The sequence below is a fragment of the Stomoxys calcitrans genome, chromosome 1 (assembly GCF_963082655.1).
Source record: "Stomoxys calcitrans chromosome 1, idStoCalc2.1, whole genome shotgun sequence".
Taxonomy (NCBI): Eukaryota; Metazoa; Arthropoda; class Insecta; order Diptera; family Muscidae; genus Stomoxys; species Stomoxys calcitrans.
In genome coordinates this window covers 190,890,674-190,909,061 of record NC_081552.1, presented here as the reverse complement: position 1 = coordinate 190,909,061, position 18,388 = coordinate 190,890,674, and the positions used below count along the sequence as shown (strand labels likewise).

Below are 18,388 nucleotides of genomic sequence, written 5' to 3'. Positions count from 1 at the left end.
AATCAAGCTGACGTAAGATAGAACACAACAAACTGATACAACAACAACAATCAATGCTTGGCCCTGGCACGGGACCTGTGAGCACCACACAGGCTAGAACATTGAGGTCCGATCTGTGTGGTGTTCATTGCTGTCACGAGAAGCTTAGATGCGAGCTACCGGGCGAGTTCAGCGGTTGCTGATAGTGCAATGCTCTATACGGAGTAGATGCAACGGCAGCCGCGGACAATCAGCGGTATCGACCGGAAAGCCTCAGTGAGAGGCCGTTTCACACCGGCTCTCACACAAATACTGCGTGCCATGATGCTCGATATGAAAAGGCGAGTTATTGGCACCTTAAATAACCCTGTTCCCGCGGCAATCGGTCCTTTGGACTGGAACGAACTCGCTCACCTACAGGAGCTTAACGAGAATCGCCACCTACAGCAACAACAACAACAACCAATGCTTGACACTTGGCGAGTGAATAATTGCGTGAGTGTGTGCCCACACTCCGAAGAAGCACTCGCGTGGTGGCGTGATGAATAGGCGTTGGCTTCCTATTCTATTCCTAATTTCTTGCATTTGTATGCCTTGTCATCACCCTGACTCCCCTTTGGGACGTAACGGGTGGCAGGGTATTTAGTCATCATCATTGCTATAGCAAAGCTGTACATTTTTCAGAATTCATGTTGATGGACCGCTGAAAGGAGGGACAGATTTAAGATGGGCGGCTGATGCAGCACCTCAAGGGTCTCGGAATATAAAGACCACACATATTTACATGTAGCGGTGGCGAACCTCATCAAGCTGCTAAGGGTGAGCAAGTTTGTCGTATCAAGCATCATAGGCACTCAGTATTTATGCAAGAGCCGATGTCATCCGGCCTCTCACTGAAACTATTCACTCGATAACCCTAATTGTCGACTACAGTTGCAGCTTCTGCATATAGAGCATTCCACTATCCGCAACCTGTAAACGCACCCGGAAGCTCCCAGCCAAGTTTATCGTTATAACGAGGAACAACACACAGATTCGAGCTCAAAGTTCCAGCCAGTATGATGCTCATAGTTATCCTGTGCCGGGGGTGAGCAAGATCGTTCTGATTAGATTAGGTTAAAGGTATCGAGGCTTCACTCGGGGATCCTTGGCCCATTGTGACCGTCCGAGATAGAGATGTTATAAGAGAGAGAGAGAGAGTAAAACCAAAGTAAGAGAGGGAATACTTTAGCACACGGACAAAGCACATGCGTATAAAAATGAGAAAGAGAGAGAAACAAAACGAACGCTGGCCCGCACGGCTCAACAATCGAAAGCACTCGCAAATTCCATCCAAACCTGGCCCGTTCTTCAGCTGCTTAATTTCCCGCCACACCTTGGTGGCCCGAGAACCGCACAAACTCACAAAACCCTCCAAACGTCCGAGACGTTCCTTGCAACACCCGACAAGCCTTGACCTCACATGACTCGCAGCCAGGTCCTTCAGCATGTCCACATTTTTTGTGACAGTCTGAGAGGTCTCCCGCGCTTTACTCAAGATTAGAGGTGGGCACATATTTTGGATATGTATGAGTGAGTAAAATTATTTTACTCTAGAGAGCTCATACGCACCAAGAGAAGCTGAGCGAAAAAGCACGGCACACCTATTTTGTCAGTCCTTACTCAAGATCGCAACCAATGCCCTGAGGATCGTAAAATCCTCAGCCTGAAAAACCCTTCCCCCGTCCAGAAGTCTCCTAGTACTCCCAGCAACTCAACAACACCCCTGCTTCTTTGCCCCCATCAAACTCGGACCCAACTGAATAAACAGAGTGACCTGATAATGGCGGGCGGTTCATAGACACCAATAAATTTGATACTCATATCGAGTGCCTATGATACTCATATTGAATATCAAAGGCATTCAGCATCAATGCAAAATCCGTTACCGGCGTCTTCCTGAGACCCTCCACTCGATACCGCTGATTGAAGTTGCAGTTACTCCGTATACTTACGGAGCACTCCACTTGTGGATGTGATCGCTCAGCTGAGATTTTTATGATAACGATAAACTTCACACAGATCTGAACTAAAAGCCCGCCTCCCATTGCACCTGAAGAAATTGACCTCCCCCGGCAAACCAGAGTAGTTCTAGCTCAATTACGATCCGGCAGATGCAACTCCTACAGAGCAAGGATTGATGACGATGTGCAGGATGTATGTCCCGATTGTGACCAGGGACCACAGTTAAACATGACACATGTCACCTGTTTAACTGCCCAGCCAGACCCACTCGACTCAGACCCAGATCTCTCTGTGGACTCACCCCATCTTAGTCGCAGAGTTCCTGAAACTGGATACTGACCAAAATCAAGCGGACGAAAGAAAGAACACAACACACTGATACAACAACAACTACTGCTATATAAATTGTGTTTTCGCACAGACAGGATCTTTTTTATACCCACCACCGTAGGATAGGGGGTATATTCATTTAGTCATTTCGTTTGCAACACATCGAAATTATCAATTTCCGACCCTACAAACTATATATTTCGGATCGTCGTAAAATTCTAAGACGATTTAGCCATGTCCGTGTGTCTGTCCGTCCGCCTGTTTTACTCACTCTACAGCCTTCAAAATTGAGATATTGAGCTGAAATTTGGCACAGATACGTCTTTTTGATGCACTCTGGTTAAGTTTTTGAACCGGCCAAATCGGACCATATTTGGAACGGGCCAAATCGGACCGATTTTCCGATAAAGGGTCTAATGCCCATAAAAATTTTATTTTTCCTCCGATTTGCTGAAGTTTGAAACAGTGAGTAGTTTAAGGCTTCCCGACAACTGGCCCAAATTTGGTTCAGATCGGACTATATTTAGTTATAACTACCATATAGACCGATCTCCCGATAAAGGGTCTGAAGACCATAAAAGCTTTATTTATTACCGGATTTCGCTGAAATTTGCAACAGTGAGTTATTTTAAGTATCCCGACAACTGACCTAAATATCGATTAGATCGGTCCAAATTTAGATATAGCTCCCATATAGACCGATCTCCCGATAAAGGGTCTGAAGACCATAAAAGCTTTATTTATTACCCGATATCGTTGAAATTTGCAACAGTGGGTTATTTTAAGTCTCCCGACATCTGACCTAAATATCGATTAGATCGGTCCATATTTAGATATAGCTGTCATATAGACCGATCTCCCGATAAAGGGTCTGAAGCCCATAAAAGCTTTATTTTTTACCCGATATCGTTGAAATTTAAAACTGTGGGTTATTTTAAGCCTCCCAACATCTGACGTAAATATGGTTCAGATCGGACTATATTTAAATATAGCTGTAGTATGGACCGATCTCCCGATAAAGGGTCTGAAGGCCATAAAAGCTTTATTTATTACCCGATATCGTTGAAATTTAAAACAGTGGGTTATTTTAAGCCTCCTGACATCGGACTATATTTAGATATAGCTGTCATATAGACCGATCTCCCGATAAAGGGTCTGGAACCCATAAAAGCTATATTTATTACCCGATTTCGCTGATATTTAAAACAGTGGGCTATACTAAGCCTCCCAACATCCGACCAAAATATGGCACAGATCGGACTATATTTAGATGTAGCTGCCATAAAGACCGATCTGTCGATCAGGGGTCTGAAACCCATAAAAGCTTTATTTATTACCCGATATCGCTGAAATTTGAAACAGTAAGTAGGTTTAGACCTCCCAACATCCGACTTAGATATGGTTCTGATCGGACTATATTTAGATATAGCTGCCATATATAGACCGATCTGCCGATAAGGGGAATGAAGCCCATAAAAGCTTTATTTATTACCCGATTTCGCTGAAATTTTAAACAGAGTTTTTCTGAGCATCACGATATCCGACCTTAATATGGTTCAGATCGGTTTATAATTGGATATATCTGCCAAAAAGACCAATATTTTGTTCTACAAAATTGAATAGTGACATAGATATATATTAGACCACTCAAAGTCCGTGCCAAATTTGGGTCCTTAAATTATCCTATTTTCACCGGATTGTGACGAAATGGGGTTTACATATATACCCGAGGTGGTGGGTATCCAAAGTTCGTCCCGGCCGAACTTGATGCCTTTTTACTTGTTCTCCTTATAGAAGTGATCCACACGAGAACTGAACAAGACAAGATGTCACAGTTTCTAGAGCAGCATTTTGGCAGGTCTGCATAATTGACAACTGATCGACTAATTTTCTTATATTTAGTCAACAAGCTTTATTTGTCTGCATCCCAAGTACTGTAGCCAAGGGTCCTGAGGATCTCGTACCACAAAATTCCTGTTTTACTCTATGAGAATGGGAATTCTTATTCCTTAATCCTACATTCTAATCTCTGTCAGAGGGACTTGCTAGCGATATCCTCAAAAATTTTAGCATGTCTGATCATATTAAAAGATTTTAATAGGTTTAACACCACGATTATCGTCCTATGGAATGATTTTATATGTTTGAGACCTCTGGTGTAATATTCCTGCAAAGCGGTCATCTTGCTAGGCTGTTTGCAAAATCTGTCTTAATGTGGGAAATTCAGGAACTTCCCAACAAGCCTGAATAATGCCTTAATTTTCAGTTTCCGGCTTTTAAACATTGGTGAAATTTCTTACATTTAAAGAAGTAAGAGCGTGCAAAGTTCGGCCGGGCCGAATCTTATATACCCTCCACCAAGGATCGCATTGGTCGAGTTCTTTGCGCGGTATCTCTTTTCAGGCAAACAAAGAATAATGAATAAAAATTGTTACGCTATTGGAGATATATTAAGTTATAGTTCGATTCAGACCATAAGTGAATTGAATGTTGTTGACCATAGAAGAAGTCATTTGGTAATATTTCAGTGTATTCGGATAAGAATTGCGCCTTGTAGGGGCTCAAGAAGCATAATCGGGTGATCGGTTTATATGAGAGCTGTATCGAGCTATAGATCGATTAAGACCATATTGAATATATATGTTGAAGATTATGGGAGAAGCCGTTGTACAAAATTACTGCCAAATTGGATGAGAATTGCGCCCTCTAGAGGCTCAAGAAGTCAAGATCCCAGATCGGTATATATGGCAGCTATATCAGATTATGTACCGATTTGAACCATACTTAGCACAGTTGTTGGAAGTCATAATAACACTTCATGCTAAATTTAAGGCAAATTGGATGAGAAATACGCCCTCTAGTGGCTCAAGAAGTCGAGGCCAAAGATCGGTTTATATGGCAGCTATATCAGGTTATGAACCGATTACCACCATATTAAGTACTGTTGTTGGAAGTCATAACAAAGCACTTCAAGCAAAATTTCAGCCAAATTGTATAAGAATTGCCCCCTCTAGATGGTCAAGAAGTCGAGACCAAAGATCGGTTTATATGGCAGCTATATCAAAACATGGACCGATTTGGCCCATTTACAATCCCAACCGACCTACGACCTATAAGAAGTATTTGTTCAAAACTTCAAGCGGCTAACTTTACTACTTCAAAAGTTAGCGCGGACGGTCATGACCAGATCGACTTAAAACGTCATGAAGATCAAGAATATAAAGGGTGATTTTTTTGAGGTTAGGATTTTCATGCATTAGTATTTGACAGATCACGTGGGATTTCAGACATGGTGTCAAAGAGAAAGATGCTCAGTATGCTTTGACATTTCATCATGAATAGACTTACTAACGAGCAACGCTTGCAAATCATTGAATTTTATTACCAAAATCAGTGTTCGGTTCGAAATGTGTTCATTCACCGTTCAGCGATGAGGCTCATTTCTGGTTGAATGGCTACGTAAATAAGCAAAATTGCCGCATTTGGAGTGAAGAGCAACCAGAAGCCGTTCAAGAACTGCCCATGCATCCCGAAAAATGCACTGTTTGGTGTGGTTTGTACGCTGGTGGAATCATTGGACCGTATTTTTTCAAAGATGCTGTTGGACGCAACGTTACGGTGAATGAACACATTTCGAACCGAACACTGATTTTGGTAATAAAATTCAATGATTTGCAAGCGTTGCTCGTTAGTAAGTCTATTCATGATGAAATGTCAAAGCATACTGAGCATCTTTCTCTTTGACACCATGTCTGAAATCCCACGTTATCTGTCAAATACTAATGCATGAAAATCCTAACCTCAAAAAAATCACCCTTTATACATTGTACTTTATGGGGCCTAAGACGTATATTTCGAGGTGTTACAAAAGGAATGATTAAATTAGTATACCCCCATCCTATGGTGGAAGGTATAACAAGACAAGCACTTTAATTTATTTATTTTTATTCTTTTGTAATTTTATTCTTTTGTTTCCTTTTTCAGAACGCTCCTCTTGATCATGCGAGAAATGATTGGCACGGAACGTGATTATGTACGTTCACTTTACTACGTCATTGAGAATTATATCGATGAATTGTTGCGCGATGATATACCACAATCGTTGCGTGGTCAACGCAACGTCATCTTCGGTAATATCGAAAAAATATTCGAATTTCACAATAATCACTTTCTCACCGAATTGGAACGATACGAAAATAATCCACTGAAAGTGGGTGCTGCCTTTCTACAAATGGAATCGAAATTTTACTTGTATGCTCTCTACAACAAAAATAAACCAAAAAGTGATACACTCATGAGTGAATATGGGACGGCATTTTTTAAGGTAACTGAAGGAAAAAACGAACTTTCTACGATAATAATGTAACAAAAGAAAATTTATCTCATCACTGTTTTCTCATTATATAGAAATCTAATTTTTCATTTACATTGCTAATTTTAATTTATACCTAGCCCAGGCAAGAACGCTCCGGTGTGCCCTCTTTTAAATTGTAGGTCTCATGCTCGTTACTTGGGCCCAAATTTTAATACGATTTTCGTTTTTTTGGTTTCTAATACCATTCATTTGATACTCTTATGGTGCCCATCGGACCACTTTCGGATATGGGTGGCGTTTTTAGGGAAAGGAGGAGGATCCGCCTCCACCCGATATCTAAAAATTATATAGCCTATGTTTCCTTCCAGACAAACGGACACAATCTATGAAAATTTTAAGAAAATCGGTTCAGCCAAGTATCATATAGTCATAATGGGTCTAATGATCTGATTTTGTGTGCCAGATCCGAGATCAACTCCCGAATACCTTTCATTTGAGCCCCATATTGAAATGAACGTCCAATATGTCTGTTTGGGGGAGTTTTGGGGTTGGGGCGGCCCAATGGGTACTTAGACTCAAAATATTCTACTCTCCAATACCTTTCATTTGATTCCTATATTGCCCCGATCGGTCCACTTTTGAATTTGGGTTGTGTTTTTGGCATAAGGGGGAGGGTCCGTCTTCCTTCCGATACCGAAAAATTATAAAACCTATGTTTCCTTCCAGACCAACCTACAGAATGTGTGAAAATTTCGAGAAAATCGGTTCTTCCGCTTTTCAGTCTATACAGAACAAACAAACCGATTCCCATATATCCGTGATTGGCTAATGTGCCCATTTTGAGCGTTTTGTGGGGGTGGGGTGACCCCCTATACTTCGACATGCATTTGTATGCCAGATTCGTTGTCTACAACCGTATACTTTTCATTTGATATCCATATTGTCCTCATCGTTCACTTTTGATTGTGGGTGATGTTTTTGGGGTAACGGTGAAGGGTCCGCCCCCTTCCGTTACCAATAAATTATAAAGCCTATTCCTTCTTCCTTACCATATGCGTAATCTACTTCCGAAGACCTTTCATTTGAGTCCCATATTGTCATGATTATCAAATAAACCTATTTTAAGGGGTTTTGGGATTGGGGCGGCGCACCAGGTACTAGGACCCAACTTTTATTATGACCCAACTTTTATTATTATTCGTACTCTACTCTTGAATACCTTTCATTTGAATCCCATATTGTTCCGATCGGTCCACTTTTATTTTTGGGTAGTACTTTTGGGGTAAGGGGGAGGGTCCGCCCCCCTCCTGATAATAAAAAATTATATTGCCTATGTTTTCTTTCAGACCAAAGTACACAATCTGTGAAAATTTCAAGGTATTCGGTTCAGCCGTTTTTTTGTCCATACGGAACAAACAAACAAGCAAACAAACACAAATTGAACTTTATATATAAGATTTCAGGTGTAGGGTAGGAACGTGTTTAGGACGTACTCTATTCCTAAACCCCTTTTGTTTGATACCCAGATTCGCATAAACAGGCTTTATATCCTTTGAGATACTTGGCCCAAACTTGAATTTGAATTTGAACCCCATATTGTCATAACTAAGTTAAGGCGTTTTGGGGTTAAAGCCCTCTGAAACATGAATCCATATTTTAATGTCAGATTCGTATTTACTTGGAAAACCCTCCCAGTTGAGTGCTTCCTTATTATGATCATTGTTTTATAGGTTGGGATGACACCCAGGGACTTGACGCCATATTTCTATGTCAGATTCCCTATACCTTCCATTTGAGACACCATACTACCATAATCGTGCCTTTCGTCATATTACCCTAACAACCCCCAGTGAACATATGCTCTTTGGGGTTGTTAGGGCAAAGGCGACTTCCCACATAAAACGTTTTTGCAAACTACTGCGTCCTCTTCCTTACTTTTTTAAACTGTCCATTAACTATTTCGTTCATTGGGAGCCTAGTATATTGGTTGTCCAAAAAGCAATTGCGAATTTTTTAAAAGAAAGTAAATGCATTTTTAATAAAACTTAAAATTAACTTTAATCAAAATACTTTTTTACACTTTTTTTCTAAAGCAAGCTAAAAGTTACAGCTGATAACTGACAGAAGAAAGAATGCAATTACAGAGTCTCAAGCAATGAAAAAATTTGTCAACGCCTACTATATGAAAAATCCGCAATTACTTTTTGGGCAACCCAATAGAATCATTCATAAATGGCAACCAACCAAAAGCCATTAAGGCTTTTCTTTAAGTGAAATAAATTTGTATAAATATTTGTCGCTTCTTTGAAAAAATATCTTCCGATTGATGCCAATTTCATTAAAATCCATTTAGACGTTAGGCCGTAATAAGTACCACAAAATCGCCTTTATAAAACCCTTGGCCGTTTAATCTATCTATCCATATATCTTCTTTTATATATATTTAAAAATCAATTTGTGTTTGTTTGTAGGTTTCTTTGTTTCTTTTAGTGTTCCTTATATACTCAGAAACGGCTGAACCGAAATTTTCTTGAAATTTTTACTGATGGTGCATAATGCACTACATTTTTTTATATCTGGAGGGGGAGCGGACCCTCCCCCTTACCCTAATTTTTAGAAACGCCAGATCTCGGAGATGGGTGGTGCGATTTAAGCGAAATTTTGTGTGCTCTCTTATTATAACCTAAAAACAAAAATTTGGTATCCAAATTTCGGATCGGGTACTTAGGGTGAGCGCCCCACCGCCAAAACCTACCACATATATATACAGGGTGGCTGATGAATATTGCTACAATGATGAATATTGCAACATTTTTTTTTCGGTGTATGGAATACATTTTTCTTTTATTCATGTTAAATTAAATTATTAAATTAATTATTAAATTATTATTAATTAAATTAATTAATTAATTAATTAAATTAATTATTAAATTATTATTATTAAATAGAAAAAAAGTTATTACATTTTTTTTTGGTAGCGGCTTTCATCAGCCACCCTGTATATATATATATATACATATACACCAATTACGACAATATGGGACTCAAATGAAAGGTATTTAAGATTAGAAAACGTATCTGATATCCAATTGTAGGACCAAGTGTTTGGGGGAACACCCCAAGCCCCAAAACACCCTTAAATCGGACATATTTACCGACCCTGGCAATATGGGACTCAAATGAAAGGTATTTGCGAATAAAATACGAATCTGATATCCAAATTTGGGACCAAATTTCTGGGGGCCCACCCCTTCCCCAAAACACCATCCAAACGGGACTTATTTACTGACCATGGCAATATGGGGCTTAAATAAAAGGTATTTGAGTGTAGAGTACGAATCTGATATCCAGATGTGGGACCAAATGTTTGGGGGCCGTCCACCTCCGAGAACATCCCCCAAAGAGGACAAATTTACGACCATAGCAATATGGGGCTCAAATGAAAGGTCTTAGAAGTAAAGCACGAATCTGATATCAATATTCGGGAAAGTGTCTATGGGGCATTTTAAAGTAGAACACGAATATGATATATACTTTAAAGACCAAGCCAATGAGTGACCGCCCATCCCCCAAAACGGTCTGGTTTGCCGACTATCGAAATATGGGGCTCAAATGAAAGGTATTTGAGAGTAGACCATGAATCTGATATCAACATTCGGGACCAACTGTCTAGGAGACGTCCCACCACCATAACAACCCCCAAATAGGACGTATTTGCTAACCAAGACAATTTGGGTCTTCAAGGCAGTGGAGCTCGATATTGATAGTTTTTGGGGCCCATACATACATATTTGCCGACTTTTGCAATAAGGGATTTAAATGAAAGGTACTTGAGATTAGAAAACGGATTTGATATCCAATTTTGAGGTCAATGGCAATATGGGGTTCAAAGAAATGATATTTGAAAGTAGAGCACGATGCTGATATATTTTCAGGGCTAAGTGTTTGGGGGGCCACCCCACTCCCCAAAACTCCCCTAAATCGGGCATATTTACCAATCACGTCAATGTGGGGCTCCAATGAAAGGTATTGGGGGTTCACCCCTTCCCTAAAACACCCCCAACAAACAACAATTACTTGCTGACCATCGCAATATGGGGCTCAAATAAAGATATTTGGGATATGTGGAACCATGTATTTGGGGCACTGCCCCTTTCCCAAAACACTCCCCAAAGAGTACAAATTTTGGGGCCAAATGTTTGAAGACGCCTCGTTCCATAAACTTCCCTTAAACCAAGGGCAATATGGGGTTTAAATAAATGGTATTTGAGAGAAGAGCACGATTCTGATATTTTTTTGGCCAAGGGTCTAAGGGACCACCTCACCCCCAAAAAAACACCCCTCAATCGGACATCATCAGATAAAGGCATTTATTATGTTATGCTTTTGCGATATAAAGGGTGATTTTTTTGAGGTTAGGATTTTCATGCATTAGTATTTGACAGATCACGTGGGATTTCAGACATGGTGTCAAAGAGAAAGATGCTCAGTATGCTTTGACATTTCATCATGAATAGACTTACTAACGAGCAACGCTTGCAAATCATTGAATTTTATTACCAAAATCAGTGTTCGGTTCGAAATGTGTTCAAATTTTGACAAATTTTGTTCAGCGATGAGGCTCATTTCTGGTTGAATGGCTACGTAAATAAGCAAAATTGCCGCATTTGGAGTGAAGAGCAACCAGGAGCCGTTCAAGAACTGCCCATGCATCCCGAAAAATGCACTGTTTGGTGTGGTTTGTACGCTGGTGGAATCATTGGACCGTATTTTTTCAAAGATGCTGTTGGACGCAACGTTACGGTGAATGAACACATTTCGAACCGAACACTGATTTTGGTAATAAAATTCAATGATTTGCAAGCGTTGCTCGTTAGTAAGTCTATTCATGATGAAATGTCAAAGCATACTGAGCATCTTTCTCTTTGACACCATGTCTGAAATCCCACGTGATCTGTCAAATACTAATGCATGAAAATCCTAACCTCAAAAAAATCACCCTTTACATATATTATTTTCGTAGCATGGTACTTCACTAAAAGCTCCTTAATTGTCGAAAATAAATATTCAAAGAATAATTTTGTTCCATATAAAGTAAAAGAAAGAGGCGCAGCAGAGCGGGTCGGGCTCAGCTAGTAATATATAAAACTTTCCTTAAACTTTTGCATTTACTCGAAGTTCAAAAACTTCGGTTGCGATTTCTATCATAATTAAAAAAAAAACAACCAACTATTCTTATATTTCTATTTTCCAGTCTAAACAAATTGAACTAAATGACAAAATGGACCTGGCGTCTTATCTGTTAAAACCTGTCCAACGTATGGGAAAGTATGCACTTCTTTTGCAGCAGCTGGTTAAAGCATGTAGCAGTGTTGAGGTAAGTGAAATATCACCTAACACATAGCTTAATAATTGAAGGATAGCTTCGCTATTTTCAGTGACTATGGCACATTTCTTTAAGCAGAGTACCAAAAACGACCTTTGAACCTTAGATTGTTAAAAAATAAAGCGAAATGTTTTCAGCTTGGGTTCTTCTAATTTTAGGACCACCCTTGTTAAGGTTAGGTTTAATTGTCAGTCGTCACTAGACTCACTTAGACGTTTTCGTATATTGGAATACCACAGGAACAGGAGAAGGAAGATGCCTTTAAATTTTAGCTTTTAATAGCCCAACTACTTGCGACTGTTTACATCCCCTATCCCATGGCAACCGGTTGTACGTACCGGATTGACCCGATAAATTCCTTCATCGGCAGGGGCTACCGCCTCAGTGTACAACACACTGCTATAACAACAACAACATTCGCTAAATCAGGTTCTGAAAGAATTAAGAACCTAAAGCGGAAATCCTGTCAGTGCCGGACACACACACAGCGGATGTTCTATAGTCTCTTCTTCGACGTCCTCACAGCTTCGGCAAAAGTCGTTACTGCCAACCTTCAGTCATGACGGATACAATGACTAAGCCGTCTGTTCTAGCCAGCGACAGCAGATCAGTAGACCTCTTCGAGTCTAGATTGTGCCACATAATTTTGGAATGTTGACAACCCCCACACGTTATGACATTATATCTTAGCCACTTAGCCACCACTTTTTTAATTGCAATGATCTCCGCTTAATACACACTACTTGTAATGTGTATCAAACCTTCTCGATATGAACAGTCCTAGTTCTTCGGAATACACCTTAAAGCCCACTTGGTCTTCTAGTTTGGAGCCATCCGTATAGTTGCAGAACACTTATTATCAAAAAGCAGTTCAGGCAATGTGTAACCTACCAACTTTTGCCAATGGCTCTCTTGCAGGTGTATAGGACAGGAGTGGCTTTTCTTACCCTGTTCAAAATGTTTGATTTGTTCAGTTCAATTTCCTGCCCACCAAACACATCGGTATTTTGCACTTTCAGTAAATGGAAGATTCTCTCCTCCCATGCAGACAAGTCCTAATTGTGTTTTATGCAGGCATCTGCCGTGTTGGCTCAATCCTGCAGAGCTCTTAACCCCGTGTGAATACAATGCGTCTACCAACGCCCCCACACATACCCTAGGCTATGCTTACTTACTTTAATTGGCTATGACGGAACATTTGTTCCACTAGTCGAACGTAGCGAGAATAGCGTTCCAAGCGCCTCGATCTTCTGCGCTCATTCTAAAATCTCTGACACCAAGTTTCGAGGTGTCTCTCACGACATGATCTTTCCATAGAGCTTTTGATCGTCTCGGTTTGCGTGTACCACCGTGTTTGCCTTCAAAAGACTTCTTTGCTGGAGCTTCTTCATCCATTCTGACAACATGACCTAGCCAACGCAGCCGTTGTTTTTCGATACGTGTAACAATGCTATCGTCGTCATAAAGCTCATGTCTGAAACCTCGTTTGGTATTGAATGGTTCGGAGAGATTCTTTCCTATTCTTACTGAGGAACGCGTATCAGCAAGCGTCATCCTGCAGAGTCTTATTAATTTTGCAGGGATTCCAAACTCAGACATGGCTTGAAATACCTCTGAACGTAAAGGAGTATCGAAAGCGGCTTTGTTGTCAACAAAGAGATGGTAGGTGTTGATTTGTCCTTCTCGGGTCTTTTCCAGCCTAGGCTATGCATTGGTACTAATTGGAGTTCATGTTGTTTGGACGCGTGCCCCTCCTTGGTTAGGAGCGGAGCACTATCTAAATCTCTTTCCGATCTATGGGTGGCGACACCGGTTGCAATGCAACTGCACAACGACCATGCGCTTTACCCGCGATTTGAGTCCAAACCAAAGCCACCACGTTACTCCACACAAGGGCCTCACCATAGTTGGGCTGAGATCGAAATCCCTAGGGGCTTTCTACTCCCGTGGTGGCAGATCAAGGACTCCAGTCAGACCTCGTAGGCGAAGCTCCTCCCAAGGAGACAGATGCCACTGTAGGTAACTTGTATCTCCTGCTGAAAAGAACTATTGGGTTGCCCAAAAAGTAATTGCGGATTTTTTAAAAGAAAGTAAATGCATTTTTAATAAAACTTAGAATGAACTTTAATCAAATGTACTTTTTTTACACTTTTTTTCTAAAGCAAGCTAAAAGTAACAGCTGATAACTGACAGAAGAAAGAATGCAATTACAGAGCCACAAGCTGTGAAAAAATTTGTCAACGGCGACTATATGAAAAATCCGCAATTACTTTTTGGGCAACCCAATACTTCTGTCTTACACGGATTTACGACTAGACTTTCGGTATTCGGTAGCCCAATTCACTATCACATGTAGAGCATCCTGAAGTATATATCTAAGAGTGCTGGGAAACTTGGTCCTAACCACGACCACTATATTGTTAATGGATATGTTGTTGTTGTTGCTGTTGTAGCCACATTCTCACGTAGAGGTGGCGATCCTCGTCAAACTCATGTGGGTGAGCAAACTCGTTCCGATCCAAAGGACCGATCGCCGCGGGAACAGGATAGCCATTGGTTATTTAAAGGCGCCAATAACTCACCTTGCCATATCGAGCATCATGGGCACTCAGTATTTGTACAAGAGCCGGTGCCGCCCGGCTCTCTGCTCTTTACCACTGATTGTCCGCGACTGCCGTTGCAGCTACTTCGTATGGAGCATCCACTATCCGCAACCTATGGACGCCCCCGGTAGCTCGCAGCTAAGCTTCACCTGACAGCAATGAACACCACACAGATCGGACCTCAATGTTCCAGCCTGTGCGGCGCTCACAGCAATTCCGTGCCGGGCTATATTCCACCTTTGTTTATTATACCCTCCACCATAAGACCCCATAAAGTATATATATCCTTGATCGTCATGACATTTTAAGTCGATTTAGCCATGTCTGACCATCCGTTCGTCTGTCGAAAGCTCGCTAAATTTCGAAGGAGTAAAGCTAGGCGCTTGAAATTTTGCACAAATACTTCTTATTTTAGTGTAGGTCGGTTGGGATTGTAAATGGGCCATATCGTTCCATGTTTTCATATATCTGCCATATAAACCAATCATTGGTCTTGACTTCTTGAGCTTCTAGAGGGGCACAATTCTTATCCGATTTGTCTGGAATTTTGCACGTTTTGTTTAGGTGTTACTTCTAACAACTGTGCCAAGTATGACCTAAATCGGTTGATTACCTGATACAGCTGCCATATATATGCCGACCTTGGGTCTTGACTTCTAGAGCTTCTATAGGGGGCAGTTCTTATCCGATTTGGCCGAAATTTGTACCTGAAGTGTTTAATTTTGACTTTCAACGACTATGTCAAGTATGGTCTAAATCAGTCCATATCCTGATATAGCCGCCATATATACCGAACTCCCGATTAGACTTTATGGGCTTGTAGGGGGCGCAACTCTTATCGAATATGGTTGAAATTTTGCATATGTCGTTTTGGTATGACTTCCAACAACTGTTCCAAGTATGGTCTAAATCGGTATATAACCCGATATAGTTGCCATATAAACCGATCTCCCAGTTTGACTTTTAAAGCCTCTAGAGGGCGCATTTATTACTCGATTTGCCTGAAATTTTGGAGGTGGTATGTTTCTAGTTGAAAAACTCATTCAAAAAACTTGACAAATGCGATCCATTGTGGAGGGTATATAAGATTCGACCCGGCCGAACTTAGCACGCTTTTACTTGTTGTTTACTGACTTATAACCCATGTTTTTGTTATACTTTTAGGGTACAGCTCTTCAGGAAATATCCGCCGATGTTGAGGAACTTCAGAAAGCAGAAGAAATGGTAAAATTTCAACTTAGACATGGAAATGATTTACTTGCCATGGACTCATTGCGGGACTGTGATGTGAATGTCAAAGAACAGGGACGATTATTGAGACAAAATGAGTTTCTGGTGTGGCAAGGACGCGGCGGCAAGAAAACACTGAGACATATTTTCTTATTTGAAGAATTGGTATTATTCAGTAAATCTCGAAGATTCCCAGATCATAAGGTAAGTTACTTGACTTTTACTAATAAATTTAAGACATTTAATAATAACCACTCTATTATATGGTTTTTGACAGAATCTTGATATATACATTTACAAGAATAGTATCAAGACCTCAGATATTGGCTTAACAGCACATGTCGGCGATTCACCTACCAAATTTGAAATTTGGTTTAGAAAACGTAAACCCGAAGACACTTGGACTCTGCAATGTATGTCGGAAGATATTAAGAATGCTTGGACAGAAGAAATTTCAAAATTACTTTGGACTCAAGCGAAAAGAAATCGAGGTTTGTCGTTATATATGATATTTTAAGATATATGTAAAAGTTAATTTTTATTTTCACAGAGATTCGCCTTGCTGAAATGTCTTCAATGGGCATTGGTAGTAAACCTTGTCTAGACATAAGGCCTAGTAATAATCAAATCAATGACAGATCCATAACCATTAGCCAATTGGGCAAAGGTAAGCATATATTTTCTTTCCTATGCTTGTAACTGTGTATTTAGTAAAAAAAATTTACATGTTTTTAAGCTCCCAAACTTCGCCATTCTTTTGTGGGATTACAATCGGAACAAAATAAAGGAGCACGCCGTCCCACATCTTTAATATCGGAAAGTTCCCTTTCGAGTGGTACCAGCAGCTCCTCTCTAAGTAAATCCTCAACCGCCTCATCAACATCATCTGCCCACAATCATGCTCACCACTATCAGCCCGGAGTGGGGCTTGAACTCATAAATGAATCTCAAACCTTAGATCAGTGCGATGCTGGGAAATCATTTAATCACCATCAGCATCACCACATACTCAATCAAAATCATAGCATGACTAATGGAAATGGAAACACAAATGGAACAATGAATCCCAGGATTCGGAATAATCATAAACGATCGATTGTCAGCCAAATGTCTATGGGTATTGATTTTGATTTGAATTATTATTGTTTTTAACAATGCACCTTATTTTTACCTGTTGATGATAGAGGCACGTCCTCTATATGTCTACGTTTGTGTACGTTCATTTAATGTGTATATATGTACTATATGAATGTTTTTGTGTTTGTAAATGCATGTTTGTGGTAGATTTGTTTGAAGTTTAATTCATTTTAAATGTTTAAAGGTCATATGAATAGTTATAGTCGAGTAAAATAATTTCTATTTCATTAATAAATAAATTTCGACCCATTAACAACTCACAGTAGGTTGCCTATATACACACAACCTCTTCTTTGCCAGAAATGTTTCGTATATAACAGTAGACCTAAACACATATTTGAAACAACGGCTTCTATAAACATTTTTTACTAGCTGGACAGGGCCCGGTCCGCTGCGCCTTCTTTCATTCTCTTATTTTATCTGAGTCCTATACAGTCACGGTTAGGAAAAAAGTCCTATTTGGATATCATATTACTGCTCCATTACCAAATTTTTTTGGTTTGGTTTAACCTTTTAGGGGTTAAGTGGATCCCCATGTATCAGATTCGTGCTCTAGTCTCAAGTAGCGTTCATTTGAGTTTAATATTGTCAATATTGGTTTACATTTCCATTTGGTTGGATTTGGAGGTGGAGCGGCTGCTCTTGACATTCCACCTTAAAAAAAGTATACCAAATTTCTGTTTTTGAGATATAAACTAAATTTCACGTAAATCGCCCAAAAGACTCCGAGATCTGGCGTTTTTGAAAAAAGTGTTAGGGGAGGGTCCGCCCATTAAAAATTGGATGTTAGATCTACTTTATTCTCTTGGTTTTGGTGGAATATAAGAATAGCCAAACCCTTTGCTGCGAAAGTGGATATAACATTCATGCTCCACTCCCAAAAACACCTTTGAGCTACATATTGCTATAGGGGGTATATATGTGTGGTTCAGGGAATGTTTTTGAGATCAGTCGTCCCTGAAACACTTGGCGATAAAACAGATATCAGATTTGAACACGTTTTTTGGCATAATCCACAAATATGGGTGGTTTGAGGGGAGTTTATGGGGCGGAACGTGAAATGATATAGCACGATTTTGTTTGAGCCCCATAATGTCAAGCACTTTGAAGGTGGCAATCAAGATATTCAGGGCTGCGGGTCTCGTTCAGATCCACTCTAATTAATTTGTTTGTATTGATTATCTACATTCAAAATCATATTTCAAAGCTACCACTTGGGATATCACATTTTTAAAGATCCGCAGGGTTTCCTGTGTCTATTCCAATTTGAGAGTAAAAAGTGTACTCTCCTACCAAAGACCTGTTTTATTCTATCCTGATGGGCCTTCATTTATTATTATACCCTACAATTGTGGTACAGGGTATTATAACTTTGTGCATTTATTTGATTGATTTTTTGGATAC

At 40.1% G+C, this 18,388-nt stretch overlaps 2 protein-coding genes across 4 annotated transcripts in view; one reads left to right on the top strand and one right to left on the bottom strand.

The window, feature by feature from the left end:
• LOC106086609 (huntingtin-interacting protein 1) overlaps positions 1-18,388 on the bottom strand; it is a 53,589-nt gene that overhangs the window by 27,871 nt on the left and 7,330 nt on the right. The gene's annotated exons all lie outside the window — the stretch shown is intronic.
• The window catches only part of LOC106086606 (uncharacterized), a 302,723-nt gene that overhangs the window by 280,866 nt on the left and 3,469 nt on the right, over positions 1-18,388 (top strand). For all 3 annotated transcript variants that reach the window (XM_059360455.1, XM_059360451.1, XM_059360458.1), the window contains 6 exons: positions 6,298-6,637; positions 11,883-12,005; positions 15,782-16,051; positions 16,125-16,338; positions 16,398-16,514; positions 16,584-16,964. In XM_059360455.1, coding sequence (XP_059216438.1) covers positions 6,298-6,637; positions 11,883-12,005; positions 15,782-16,051; positions 16,125-16,338; positions 16,398-16,514; positions 16,584-16,964 — 1,445 coding nt within the window. The remainder of the gene's footprint in view (positions 1-6,297; positions 6,638-11,882; positions 12,006-15,781; positions 16,052-16,124; positions 16,339-16,397; positions 16,515-16,583; positions 16,965-18,388) is intronic.